The sequence below is a fragment of the Mizuhopecten yessoensis genome, unplaced genomic scaffold (assembly GCF_002113885.1).
Source record: "Mizuhopecten yessoensis strain PY_sf001 unplaced genomic scaffold, ASM211388v2 scaffold4505, whole genome shotgun sequence".
In the NCBI taxonomy this organism is placed as follows: domain Eukaryota; kingdom Metazoa; phylum Mollusca; class Bivalvia; order Pectinida; family Pectinidae; genus Mizuhopecten; species Mizuhopecten yessoensis.
In genome coordinates this window covers 19,510-34,499 of record NW_018405580.1, presented here as the reverse complement: position 1 = coordinate 34,499, position 14,990 = coordinate 19,510, and the positions used below count along the sequence as shown (strand labels likewise).

General features: G+C 39.9%; 1 protein-coding gene across 2 annotated transcripts; it reads right to left on the bottom strand.

The window, feature by feature from the left end:
- Positions 1-3,547: 3,547 nt before the first annotated feature.
- LOC110449125 (rho-related protein racA-like) lies at positions 3,548-11,757 on the bottom strand. Of its 2 annotated transcripts, none has more exons than XM_021495763.1 (7): positions 11,612-11,757; positions 10,865-10,997; positions 10,575-10,685; positions 6,273-6,463; positions 5,098-5,720; positions 4,503-4,742; positions 3,548-4,085 (listed from the first exon to the last, which is right to left on the bottom strand). In XM_021495763.1, exons 5-7 carry the CDS (start codon positions 5,203-5,205, stop codon positions 3,873-3,875), a joined length of 561 nt encoding a protein of 186 aa, XP_021351438.1. In that variant the 5' UTR covers positions 5,206-5,720; positions 6,273-6,463; positions 10,575-10,685; positions 10,865-10,997; positions 11,612-11,757; the 3' UTR covers positions 3,548-3,872. The 2 variants fall into 2 exon arrangements, 1 of the variants encoding a protein (XP_021351438.1); XR_002462824.1 differs by having other exon boundaries at positions 3,559-4,085; positions 5,542-5,720.
- Positions 11,758-14,990: the final 3,233 nt, after the last annotated feature.

Here is a 14,990-nt window from a genome sequence, read left to right as displayed (position 1 = left end):
TGTGTGGTGAAGTCACCGTTAAAACGATATTCAATACTCAGCAAAGTGTTTAGGTGAGAAGAGCTGGCCTTATTTTTGTTTATTTGTATCTTTTTTACATATTCATTTAACATAATAAAAAAAACCGAGGTACACGTGGTAGAGAGAGCGAGAGAGAGAGAAAGAGAGAGAGAGCGAGAGGGAGAGGGGGGAGGGAGAGAGAGANGAGAGAGAGAGAGAGAGAGAGAGAGAGAGAGAGAGAGAGAGAGAGAGGGGCGAGGGAGAGAGAGAGCACATACGGCATGTTATATAGTGGTGTATACTATTTATCTATATCCATCGGCCTGAGGATCCTCGGTCTAATATGGCATGTGATATATACGGCATAAAGATGACTTTATACTGGATTTTTACATTATTTACTTGCATTTCAGATGAGTAGATATGAATATCGTTAATATCTTTGTGTTATCCTATGTTACCAGATATCTGTGGTCTGTACTGCATTAATTTTTCGAAAAAGCATAGTTTACATTCGCAAACAACAGTATAAAAACCTAGCTCACGTAAGCTTTAGATTACACTAACATTATTTACTAATATTTAAATAGGAAATCCACATTGATGTTTTACAAATAGTTTACATCATATACTGGTTATACAAAAGAAAACAGTAGCCAGCTATATGGAAATCGATAAAATACTTGAATGGATAGTTCACACGTTAATTTCCTGATTGTTTTTCTACTTTTTATATTTTTCCACTTTTGTATCTGTCATAAACATACTAATTGTTGTTATTTTCACTATATCTTTTCTCCTTTTACAATACTATTTGGATCACATCTCAAATGTATTTGTTTACCAAACACATATTTGAGAATTTATTTACATGTATGAGAATTACCATTAAATTTATATAAAATGGATATTGATTGTTGATTTATGTTTTGTGTCTCATCCTTAATGGAACTAATATTGACGGGGTTTATTTTCCTATCGCACCAGTTGTATCACATCGGGGCATAGACTTGACAACGCTGTTAAGTAGACAATTTTTGTATTTTATTCACGTGGCAAATTCAGAACTCAACTGAGTTTATATTCCCTAATGTATATAGTATGTTAATATTGCACGGTACAAAGAATTAAGGAAATGCAATGAACCGAGACAGCTGAAATAATGTTAGCACACATTTATCGACCTTCAATAATACACAATTCCAGAACAGTGCGTTTTCCCATACAGGCATATCTGGTCCACAATTGTAGAAAAATTCTTTTCATATAACATTTTATTCATATATAAATATATCTAATATCGATTTGATCGATGTACATAGCCCAGTTGAACGGGTTTGTATTGGTTAAACGTACAGTATATGGATACGTAGATATGACAATGCTTTATTTGTTAGCATATCTACCGACAACTATTACAGTGGTTTCCACACTCCAGTGTATTTTTCCTATGACCTAATTAAATTGACCATAAGACGTTTCATGATTGGTCACAATCAAGTCATTGATATATTTTTAAACCATAGGCAGAATCTCAATGCAGTATCTGCTGACGCTACCTGAGCTTGGATTATGTTGAAGTTGAGCACTGTTCACTGTAGTGTATTACTATCCAGCGAAACGACAACCGGGTATTCACAAACTTTTATTTGAAAAAGTTAGAGTGCATGAATTAGAAATTAAATATGATTTGAAAGGAATATAGTATACGCCTATGCAAAATTACTATAACGCCACCTGTAATGGCAACATTGTCTTTGAAATGCGCACAATGAGCACAACTGTTGACTATCGATCCAATGTTAAGGTAACTACCCTGTTTACAGTGCTATGGTCTTCTATGTACGTGTTGTATAGTGTATGGTACATGTGGATGTTCTGTCCTTGTGCGCTGACACAGTGGTTTATTTGTGCCTGTGTCTGTGGGTGACGCTGTGGTTTATTTGTGCTTGTGTCTGTGGGTGACGCTGTGGTTTATTTGTGCTTGTGTCTGTGGGTGACGCTGTGGTTTATTTGTGCTTGTGTCTGTGGGTGACGCTGTGGTTTATTTGTGCTTGTGTCTGTGGGTGACGCTGTGGTTTGTCTAACCATTGTGCTTTGAAACTGCGTTATATCATGTCATTGTGTGTGTTCACGATCTGGTATGGTTTTCCATGTTTGTTTTCGTGTCCCGTCCCGTCCTGTACCCGATACAGTCTTTATTGATTTTGCTCATACTTTATACCAAAGTCGAGAATGAGAATACCTCAACTATGTCTGTTAGGGTTCTAAGGTCAAGGCAAAGGTCACCGTAAATATTTATAGATATATGTCAAACAATGACACCAATACACACGGGAGCGGCGCATTCATATCTTACATACATTTTACAGTTTTCTTTCTGTTTATCCCAATGTCATATACAGGGCAACTATAATGTTATCTTAAATAATCTATATAATACAAATTATCTTACATAATCTATATAATACAAATTATCTTACAAAATAGTAAACGGAGAAAGTCATCTCACTTTATCTCTTTATATCACAAAACATGCAGGCAGTTTAATTTCTCACAATTATATTTTTTTCATTTGATGTGTCTCCAAATTTGCCGAAGTCCTTCCATTGAATCTGTCTCTTGACTGAACATATCAAAATGCGTATACATGACTAATTGTACAACGTCAATCGTGCGTCCCTCATCGACTAGTTTCATTATCCTTCTTATAATCGGGTTTCTGCCAAATATGGCACAAAGACTAAGGAACCAAATGGTGAAGGGAGAACAGTTTATCCTGTCTAGGGGCTGAGTTTCGGGCACAGTATTGGGAAATAGGGGCATGTTTTAATGAAAGTTATAGGACGCACGAAACCAAGCTAAATCCTATTCTTAGCAGTAGCGATCTAGACCTCGAACGGATTACGCCAAAACTCAATGGAGTTTACAAATCAAGTAGGGTTATCAACACACCAAATGTGGTAAGAAATAATGCAACTAAGCGTTATTCTCTTTTAGCAATGTTGGCCATAACCTCTGGTGGACCACGACAAACATTAATAGGGTGATTTGCATCCTATAGGGCAATCCTCACTCCAATTTTGAGCTCTTTAGTTATCAAGTCATCATCCAGTCAAGCGCTACAGACAGATTGACGGGGGATATTTCTACTGCATTATGAGCAAAAGGATTTTCATCATTTTTTGTTGGAGCATCACTGGACAAAGGGCCTCAATTTTGTGTAAATGATAGATGATAAACGAAAGACAAGTTCAGTATTTGTAAACCTTTGTTAACCAAATTGTATAAAGCTGTATGCTTCTTCTTGTACTGTTTCAAGGGTCTCCATGTAAATCACGTTATTCTCTTAATGTTTCTTCTTTCTACACAATACACTATTGAGAACAATTATCCTGATATCTTACCGCACTATAAGCACAAATAATACATTTTCAGGTTTTGACTTCTGATAATATTACATCCTCGCTTTCGCAAAGAGGTGAGTACTCCAACATACCGCCTCCACCATACCAGCGTGCATTACAGTAATGGAGGCACGTAATGCCCATAGCTGTTAACAGGATGCTTATCCCTATGAACTTAATCCAAATCCATGAAAAACAACGCTACCGAAACAGTGTCCTGATTTCGTCTCTGCATCGAGGTTAACTTTGTAAATACTTGAGCTATTTGTTCAATGAAGGTATATCAAACCTATACAACACTACAAACGTGAAAGTCGACCAATTCAGATACTTGCTTCCGTAAATTAACCTCTTTTTTATTTCTTCCCAAAATATATACATGTATATCTTAACATTAACAATAACAAACACATTAATCAATAACAAATAAATACCAATAACAAACAGTGACGCACTGTAATTGTGTCACATCAAGAAACATTCTACGCCATTTCCTGCCCATTTCTTGTCGAATTCTGCAACTTCTTCGAGATAGGAACTGGGAGGCCATTGTCTTTTCTTCACTATGTCTAAGTTATCTCCCTTGAGCTGATCGAATTCAGGCTTGCGTTTGAATGCTGTATAATTACTGGAGATGAAGTGCAAGCACCATGCGGTCAATTGGTTGGCGTTGTACATCTGTAAATATTCAACATGTTTATACATATTCATATCGTCACAACTCTAAAATGCAATCATGTCCATATCTTAACTGATCATTTCTTTAGAAGAGATATTTCAGAGTGCAAATGATAAAGTTGGTACATGAAGAAAGTCCCGACACAACTTTGTTTAGAGTCCCATTGGTTAATAGCGTCTTATCGTATCTTTCATGTGTGACTGTTAAAAGGGTTCTTCTAAATCATAGATATTATCAAAACATCTCTATCGTAGCCGGTAAAATGATGTTGATATTTAACAGGAAACATGTAACCTCCATACGTGAACAAATGTACCCCACCCACGAACAATTAGCAGGTATTCCTCTGTACAATATATCATGTCATTGCCCCAGTCTGGTAAGTCACTTCTACAATTTTACAGTATATCACATACCTGTGATGTTAAAATTAATCCTATGACGTCAATCTCAGCCTGTTCTATTCGTTTGGTTACGCTTCTATCGACTTCTTTCGTAACGTATAGTTCACAGATATTCATGAGCCCTTTCTGATCGTATAAATCCGCGAGAACAATGAGTCCCATGACGTCGACCTCCTGTATGGGTGAGTGATCGGTGTACAGGTACTCCAGTAGGGCCAGAAAACACTCCACGGATGTTGCAGGAATATCCACCTGTAAGGGGGAAATATACCTGATCAGCTTTTATCACTTCTAGGATGATATGATAAAACATATATTACACCAGACAGACATGTTCGCAATCCAAATCCCATAGTTTCTTGCTAATGGAAAGAAGCACAGGAAACAGGGGAAGATATTGAAATAGCACAAAGTAGACTCTGATGTCATGCATTTCCACTTGACGCGATTCGATAATATGATTCCCATCAACAATGACAACCGCAGATTCGAAATATTAAAAAATGGTACCATATTATTTGTAAACCAGTGATTATCATATTACATAACGCTTTAAGGCTATAGACGTTCGAACTTGTAACTGCCTCCTTTCCTTCCCGAAACTGACCCCCGAACATAGTCGCCATGGCTCGACATCGTGCACATAAGACGACTTTGTTGGCATAAATCGTCTGACCTGGTATATAATCAAAACATGATTTATTTGAAGCTCCATGTTATATTATATACCATACAAAACAATAGCAGTGTGAGAAAACGACACACTGTCGAAACAATAATGTGTTACAATCATAATGTGTAACTCTGTGTTCAGGATAAGTAAAAGTATGAAAGAGTATTAATAATTTACAATCGAGCAGTATGAGTCAATGCTAATTTTACTGATGATGGGGTATATTTTGGCTAGTAATTTGTTATAGCTCTTTAGTTACTAATTTATTAATATTTTATTAATATTTTATGCTTTCCAAGCATGTGAAAAGTCCATGTGACAAAAAACCCGTCTGTTACCTTGAACTTGCTGTACTGTATCCGTTAGTTATGTACGTACCCGTGTATAGAAATGCCAGCACTTGAGTAAACGTTGTATATGTAATATCAGAAGCCAGCTTTATAACTGTGTGGCGCCGACGTTGACCTTTGGCACAGATGATCGTCCCTTTTCCATATACAGCAGATATCCTCCATTGAGAATGGTTCCAAGCGACCGAATTTTTTCTTTTGGTCATTCTGGAACGGAGTCAAACAGAATTTTAGTTTACATTTGTACACCATTCAACACTTTCCGCGGTATTTTACAGTTATTACTGTGCTTGCGAACATATTAGTTTTCTTTAAAATATGCGAGAGGTAAATTGATTTACAATTCGTTAAATGCATTTCATAAGTTAATCAGTTAAAAAAACCTTGCAAATATCAATTACTATAAAGTAAAAGTATTGAAAGAGAGCTCAAGAAGTTCTTTGTGAACTTTTAAAATTGTATATCCCCGAAAGATGTATCGTTTTTGTCGTATTTTCTAACCATTGAGTTATCTGAGGTTTAGATGTAGCCAAATGGCTCATCTTTATTTGGGTTGCATTTTTGAATTTCGTATTTTGAATTCTTCAATATATTTGCAAGAGAATGCGAACCATTTTGGCACCGATGATATCACCAAATGCAAGTTCTAGATGTGTTACAACACCTACAATAATATGAATTAGTGAACACGCTAAAACTAAATATCCACTATAATGTGGATGAACACAAAAATACCAGTTTTACTTTCGTTTGGAGTACCTGATCATAGCGCGTCATCCCGAAGACCCGACAGAAGAACGACGAGGACGAACACAGTACAAGTGTATTAGCCTCTAGCCGCTGACCTCCGCCGAGTATAAATGTCACATCATAATTTCGGGGTTTCTCCAGCATCCCACGCCAGTCGTCAGCGAACCGGGAAGCTTCTACCTCAACCCGAGGGGCCTTTTCTGTAATACAACGATCACCATAGTAAAGGACAATATGTATATTAGGTTCTCCAATTACACAGATTTAGGAGCACGCGATAGCGTGTGACCTAGTTATTGTTTTATTTAGTAAGACGTGCTCAGTGATACACCAGTCTTACCGGCTAACAAGACGTGTTCAGTGATACACCAGGCTCACCAGCTAACAAGACGTGCTCAGTGATACACCAGGCTCACCAGCTAACAAGATGTGATCAGTGATACACCTAGGCCTATCAGCTAACAAGACGTGCTCTGTGATACACCAGACACACCAGCTAAAAAGACGTGCTCAGTGATACACCAGTCTCGCCGGCTAACAAGACGTGCTCAGTGATACATCAGGCTCACCGGCTAACAAGACGTGCTCAGTGACACACCAGTATCACCAGCTAACAAGTCGTGCTAAGTAAGACACCAGGCTGACCAGCTAACAAGACGTGCTCAGTGATACACCAGGCTCACCAGCTAACAAGACGTCCTCAGTGATACACCAGTCCCACAGGCTAACAAGACGTGCTGAGTGATACACCAGGCTCATCAGTTATAACACGTGCTCAGTTATACACCAGTCCCACCGGCTAACAAGACGTGCTCAGTGATACACCAGACTCACCAATTAACAAGACATGCTCAGTGATATACCAGTCCCACCGGCTAACAAGATGTGCTCAGTGATACACCAGGCTCACCAGCTAACAAGACATGCTCTGTGATACACCAGACTCACCAGCTAACAAGACGTGCTCAGTGATACACCAGTCTCACCGGCTAACAAGACGTGCTCAGTGATACACCAGGTTCATTAGTTAACAAGACGTGCTCAGTGATACACCAGGCTCACCAGCTAACAAGACGTGCTCTGTGATACACCTGTCTCACCGGCTAACAAGACGTGCTCAGTGATACACCAGGTTCATCAGTTAACAAGACGTGTTCAGTGATACACCAGGCCCATCAGCTAACAAGACGTGCTCTGTGATACACCAGACTCACCAGCTAACAAGACGTGCTCAGTGATACACCAGACTCACCAGCTAACAAGACGTGCTCAGTGATACACCAGGCTCACCAGCTAACAAGACGTGCTCTGTGATACACCAGACTCACCAGCTAACAAGACGTGCTCAGTGATACACCAGGCTCATCAGCTAACAAGACGTGCTCTGTGATACACCAGACTCACCAGCTAACAAGACGTGCTCAGTGATACACCAGGCTCATCAGCTAACAAGACGTGCTCTGTGATACACCAGACTCACCAGCTAACAAGACGTGCTCAGTGATACACCAGGCTCATCAGCTAACAAGACGTGCTCTGTGATACACCAGACTCACCAGCTAACAAGACGTGCTCAGTGATACACCAGGCTCATCAGCTAACAAGACGTGCTCTGTGATACACCAGACTCACCAGCTAACAAGACGTGCTCAGTGATACACCAGGCTCATCAGCTAACAAGACGTGCTCTGTGATACACCAGACTCACCAGCTAACAAGACGTGCTCAGTGATACACCAGGCTCATCAGCTAACAAGACGTGCTCTGTGATACACCAGACTCACCAGCTAACAAGACGTGCTCAGTGATACACCAGGCTCATCAGCTAACAAGACGTGCTCTGTGATACACCAGACTCACCAGCTAACAAGACGTGCTCAGTGATACACCAGGCTCACCAGCTAACAAGACGTGCTCTGTGATACACCAGACTCACCAGCTAACAAGACGTGCTCAGTGATACACCAGGCTCATCAGCTAACAAGACGTGCTCTGTGATACACCAGACTCACCAGCTAACAAGACGTGCTCAGTGATACACCAGGCTCATCAGCTAACAAGACGTGCTCTGTGATACACCAGACTCACCAGCTAACAAGACGTGCTCAGTGATACACCAGGCTCACCAGCTAACAAGACGTGCTCTGTGATACACCAGACTCACCAGCTAACAAGACGTGCTCAGTGATACACCAGGCTCATCAGCTAACAAGACGTGCTCTGTGATACACCAGACTCACCAGCTAACAAGACGTGCTCAGTGATACACCAGGCTCACCAGCTAACAAGACGTGCTCTGTGATACACCAGACTCACCAGCTAACAAGACGTGCTCAGTGATACACCAGGCTCATCAGCTAACAAGACGTGCTCTGTGATACACCAGACTCACCAGCTAACAAGACGTGCTCAGTGATACACCAGGCTCACCAGCTAACAAGACGTGCTCTGTGATACACCAGACTCACCAGCTAACAAGACGTGCTCAGTGATACACCAGGCTCATCAGCTAACAAGACGTGCTCTGTGATACACCAGACTCACCAGCTAACAAGACGTGCTCAGTGATACACCAGGCTCATCAGCTAACAAGACGTGCTCTGTGATACACCAGACTCACCAGCTAACAAGACGTGCTCAGTGATACACCAGGCTCATCAGCTAACAAGACGTGCTCTGTGATACACCAGACTCACCAGCTAACAAGACGTGCTCAGTGATACACCAGGCTCATCAGCTAACAAGACGTGCTCTGTGATACACCAGACTCACCAGCTAACAAGACGTGCTCAGTGATACACCAGGCTCATCAGCTAACAAGACGTGCTCTGTGATACACCAGACTCACCAGCTAACAAGACGTGCTCAGTGATACACCAGGCTCACCGGCTAACAAGACGTGCTCAGTGATACACCAGTCTCACCGGCTAACAAGACGTGCTCAGTGATACACCAGGCTCACCGGCCAACAAGACGTGCTCTGTGATACACCAGTCTCACCGGCTAACAAGACGTGCTCAGTGATACACCAGGTTAATTAGTTAACAAGACGTGCTCAGTGATACACCAGACTCACCAGTTAACAAGACGTGCTCAGTGATACACCAGACTCACCAGCTAACAAGACGTGCTCAGTGATACACCAGGATCACCAGCTAAAAAGACGTGTTCAATGATACACTAGGCTCACCGGCTAACAAGACGTGCTCAGTGATACACCAGGCTCACCGGCCAACAAGACGTGCTCAGTGATACACCAGGCTCACCAATTAACAAGACATGCTCAGTGATACACCAGTCCCACCGGCTTACAAGACGTGATCAGTGATACACCTTGCTCACCAGCTAACAAGACTTGCTCAGTGATACACCAGGCTCATCAGTTAACAAGACGTGCTCAGTGATACACCAGTCCCACCGGCTACAGGACATGCTTAGTGATACACCAGTCTCACCGGCTAACAAGACGTGCTCAGTGATACACCAGTCCCACCGGCTAACAAGACGTACTCAGTGATACACCAGGCTCACCAGCTAACAAGATGTGCTCTGTGATACACCAGGCTCACCAGCTAACAAGACGTTCTCAGTGATACACCAGGCTCATCAGATAACAAAACGTGTTCAGTGATCACCAGACTCACCAGTTAACAAGACGTGATCAGTGATACACAAGGCTCACCAATTAACAAGATGTGCTCAGTGATACACAAGGCTTACCAGCTAACAAGACGTGCTCAGTGATACACCAGGCTCACCAGCTAACAAGACGTGCTCAGTGATACACCAGGCTCATCAGTTAACAAGACGTGCTCAGTGATACACCAGACTCACCAGTTAACAAGACGTGCTCAGTGATACACCAGGCTTACCAGTTAACAAGACGTGATCAGTGATACATTAGGCTAGCCGGCTAACACGACTTGCTCAGTGATACAGAAGGCTCATCGGCTAACAAGATGTGCTCAGTGAGACACCATGCTCACGAGCTAACACAACGTGCGCAGTGATACACAAGGCTCACCGGCTAACTAGACGTGCGCAGTGATACACCAGGCACACCGGCTAACACGACGTGCTCGGTGGGACAAGATCGGACAGCAGAATAAAGGACGTATGGAGGTCCCTAATAAGGTATTTTAATAATGGTAATATATCAATGTTGCTCTTTTCAGTGGCCCCAATAAGAAAGCGCAGAAGAAACACTTAGGCTTTACAGAGGTTCCACATCATTTAAGCGATCATAGAATGAGTCCGAACTCATGTTGAAACGACATAAGTTATCCGGACGTGCCGGAAGTGACATTATACCTGCTGGTGGCAGTGTGGGTGGGTTAGGAATCTCTTTCTTCGGTCTCCTAAAAAATGTAATCGGTCTTTCTTCCTCCGGCGTGCTACAATCCCTTGATTGGCTTCTATGATCTGGAGGGGAAACGAATATAACTAAAATTGTGTTTTTTTCAATTGCGATGTCATACAGATATTATGCATCTTAATATGGCCAATAATTAAACCATGATTAATTTAAACAATCAAAAATAATTGTTATTTTCTTGTTTTTTTTCCTTTTGGATAAATGCTAACTTATAATAATAACATACCGCTCTATTAAAGCATGCCGTAAGTCCGTCTCGAGTCAAAGCACTGGTTTCTTGGTACCGTAGTCCCAATCTTGGGCGACCTTTGACCCCTAAGCATACGTCACATAATCCCCAGTGCTTGTATATCGCAGGTCTGTACAAATAGTAAAAGTGAAAATATGTTTATATCGTTACCGGAAAAATCAAGTTTAAACAAAATGGGAGAATCTGTGGAGGAAGGAACTGATATAACTCGTTTATATAAATGATGTATTAAGCACAGTCCCATAACAACGGTCTGTCTCTGGTTGGACCTCTCAAATGCCACGTTATAGGGCTCTCTCATCGAAGTATCACATCACATGCGCAGGTGTGATGGTCGTAGTATTGAGAGAGGTTGATACAACACGCCTTTTCTTAATCACAGTTACTTAACATGAGCTACCTCCCTTTGACCATTAGCAACTACAGCCTCTCCGTACTCCTTATAAACAACACAGGAGTATGATACATCATCCAATCAAACAGAGGTGTCTAGGGAGACAACAGATTAGGCAATGGTTCCTAAGGAAACAACATATTTACCAGTTATGTCTTAACAAATGATTATAACCATGTGTGCAATGTATGAATTGGTCTTTATGGTAAACCCACGGGAGCCTCCAAAATATTAGTCTCCTACTACGATCTTACACCAGGTTAACTGCTGTCCCCTAATCTGCATAGGTGTTTGTTGTTAATTAGCTATCAATACTATAACAAACTAACCTGTTTTACACGCCACAAGCATTTTAGGCACATTTGGGATGTGGTGTTGAAGTTTTGGGATCCACTTTTATGTGATGTTCTCAAAGGAGTCCCTGTTGTCCACGGCGAAGCAGATGCAAATGACGTCACTACCCGGGTAGGACATGTAGAAAAGAAAAGGCGATGTAACATTGTCAGAGAGATACTTGTAGTATATACGTATCTGCTTATTATAATGAATATTTTTACATCCTTTAGGATAAATTGTACCGTACAACGAAGTGCATTTTTGCTACAAAAGCGTTTTGCATTAAACTGTAACATATCTTCATGCTTGTTTTGTTTACGATCAGGTTATTTTTACGCTGAACAAAGGGAGATAACTCTAACGAATACGGTACATGTAGCATACAATCTAAATATAAAACACAGTTTTATTCTTGTATGAATATGTTTGACTTTTCTCTTATGAATTATATTTATTTGTACAGTAAACTAGAACACGAATATAGGATATCAGAATGCTTATACTCCGAAAACAATTTGTAACAGCGATAAGCACGGCAACTGAAAATCGTGAACCTTATTTCATGCGATAGCCAATGCTAATTCAACAATCAAAGTAACAACTTCAAACCATCCTTTTTGTGAGCATAGTTAAGATATGCGTTTTACAATTTCCTTAAATGGTTTGACAAACTAAACACAGCGCAACTTGCACCTGAAATAGTATCAGCATAATATGCCTCTTATTATCAGTACACAATTGGCCTTACCTGACTGGCGGTATCCCACAAGGCAATCTCGTAGTCATTCCCGTTCAGTCGGAGCTCACTGACCCAACTTCCAAACACGGTCGGGACATACTAGTGCGGAAATTTCCCAGAAGCGCTTGCAAAAAGCAGACAACTTTTGCCAATCCCTCCATCTCCAACAACGATGAGTTTGGTGTGAGCCACCATGGTCAAAATGATCTTGATATTATAAGTAATACAAAAAACATCTCTATTAGTCGAATTCAGCTGACTAATGTCGTCAAAGTTGGGTAATATTTCTCTATAAATATGTCTGGTATTGATAAAACTGCCATCAACACTACTAAAACACTGCTATACCTCTACTGAAACACTGCTACACCTCTACTGAAACACTGCTACACCACTACTCAAACACTGCTACACCTCTACTAAAACACTGCTACACCTCTACTGAAACATTGCTACACCTCTACTAAAACACTGCTCAACTCTACCGAAACACTTGACGTACGCTGTTTACGTGTTGAAGATATGGCAACTGTCTGTATGATGGCAACATCGAAGTGTAGCTTTACGATTTCAATAAAGTGGCAGAGTAGCAATAAGAACAAAAATATCTGAGAACTAAGCTTTCGTGCAATAATAAGTTAAACTGAGTGTCTGAGTAAAACCGAAAATTCTATAGCAAAATTAAAACACATTACAAAAGATTTCTTATAGTTATCATCAAATATACATATTTTAGGTAGAGATTCGTAATATTTGTCACTTTATCGTCCTTAAATAGAGAACTAGAAACGCTTTAACTCAAGAATCGTTCTTTGCCCTTACTCTCCATGTATCTTTATCTGAACTGCGTGTATCACTTTATAGCTCTCCTCATTATCCAAGTTCTCTTCTTCAATCCATTTTGAAAGTTTACAAATGAAGCTTTCCACGGTAATACTAATTAAAAGCGGATAGTCTATTTGGTACAGAAAGCAAAAATTAGTAAACTGAATGTTAACATATAGCTCAAGTTTCCTCTGGCCCTAACACCAGACTTAGACATCTATGTCTGGTGTGGTCTGGTGTCAGGGCCAGAGAAAACTCGGGCTAGTAAACATATTCACTTCTACAGTAGTTCGGTGTTGTTGTCTTGATGACAATTTAACACCATACAGGAGATATCCTTATAGAAATAAAGTAGATAAAAAACAACAGTTTAACCATAGTATAGACATAAGATATGACTGTAAGGAAAGTAATATTAGGTACAATACTACCACTTACATGATATATAGTGTAAAAGTCTCACACAGGGAGGCCTACCGTATTGGAGTGTTCGTGATGTGTATACCTCTTTTTCTACTAATCAAACTCTATAAATACCTGACGTTATTTCTACTATTTTTACCGACCAATGAAAATGATTGATTACGCTTGACTATATTTAGCACTATCGTCTTTTCTAACAGATGGTATAAGGGAGGTAATCGTTACAGGAAAAACATCTTCATCTTAACGGTATACCTAGTAACTGATCGATTCCTCATTTTGTAACATTTCTTTTTCTTTAACCATTGATTTTGAACAGCTAGCGTTCAGAAGAAAAAGTCAGAGATAAATCTGAAAAGGCTATAAAAAAATAAGGCTTAACGGTTACAAGTTGGTGGTCAGAATTGAGTAGGTTTCAACATGATGGTGCAAAGTTCAATTTAAAAATGTCACATTGCAAAATGTATTAAACAAAGTGTTATAGAACAGTCAACCATTGTTTTCTTTGTGTTTATTTATTAAAAGCGTATTCACTTTCCCACTCACAATATAGATTTTCGACAATTGTCAATATAAATACACACTTGGAATATAGAGAGAAATAAACATGTCCCCATTATCCCAGTACATATGTATTTTTACGAAATGAGTTTCATCGAGTTTTAGTTCAATTTCTTTTCATCATTAGATACTTTTTCAAATATAAATGACTTGTGTACTTATATCAACCGTGACATCAAAAAGAACAATGATATGGCGTCATTAATTCAACAGGAATATCCCTGATTTGTTTGATTGTTTTATGAAAAATGTGTTATTTGATAAAGTACATGAAGTCATATATATGATAAAAATGATCTCAATTTTTGTAACCACCCATCTGGCATTTGTGAAATAATATGAGATCCTTTATCAAAAATCAGATGGAATGGGTAGATTTGATAAAACAAAAATGGCTTACATGTCATCATATGATATATTGAGGACATGAGGATAATTTCACCATGGCTGGTATAACGATCGAATAACAATTATACAGGAGTTCTCGGTCATCTGAGTTGTAACGTTGTATTCGAATAGGCAAAGTAGCCCCACATGAATCAAGGGATATTCCTAGGAGTGGGACAACAACAAATCTGAAGGGATACCGTAGAGCAGGATATTTCCGCGGGGATGATATTTTCGCGATTTCGCGGTTCAATAACATGATCGCGACAATATGATCCGCAGTATAATAAGACAAGCGTAAAATGAGGCGCGATGATAAACTTCAAAACCGTAATGACGTCATGAAATAGCGCGCATGTGGTTGTTACGATAACGTAATAACGTTTGAAAAAAGGTTATATCATACATCGAACAGTTTTGTTGATAGTTTCTTAAAC

Excerpts from the sequence above, each read along its gene's own strand:
- LOC110449125 (XM_021495763.1), bottom strand. The coding sequence starts at position 5,205 with ATGGAGCTTCAAATAAATCATGTTTTGATTATATACCAGGTCAGACGA. Across the intron at positions 4,743-5,097 it reads CATGGCGACTATGTTCGGGG|GTGGATATTCCTGCAACATC; the intron begins GTCAGTTTCGGG and ends TCCCCCTTACAG. Across the intron at positions 4,086-4,502 it reads GATTAATTTTAACATCACAG|ATGTACAACGCCAACCAATT; the intron begins GTATGTGATATA and ends GAATATTTACAG.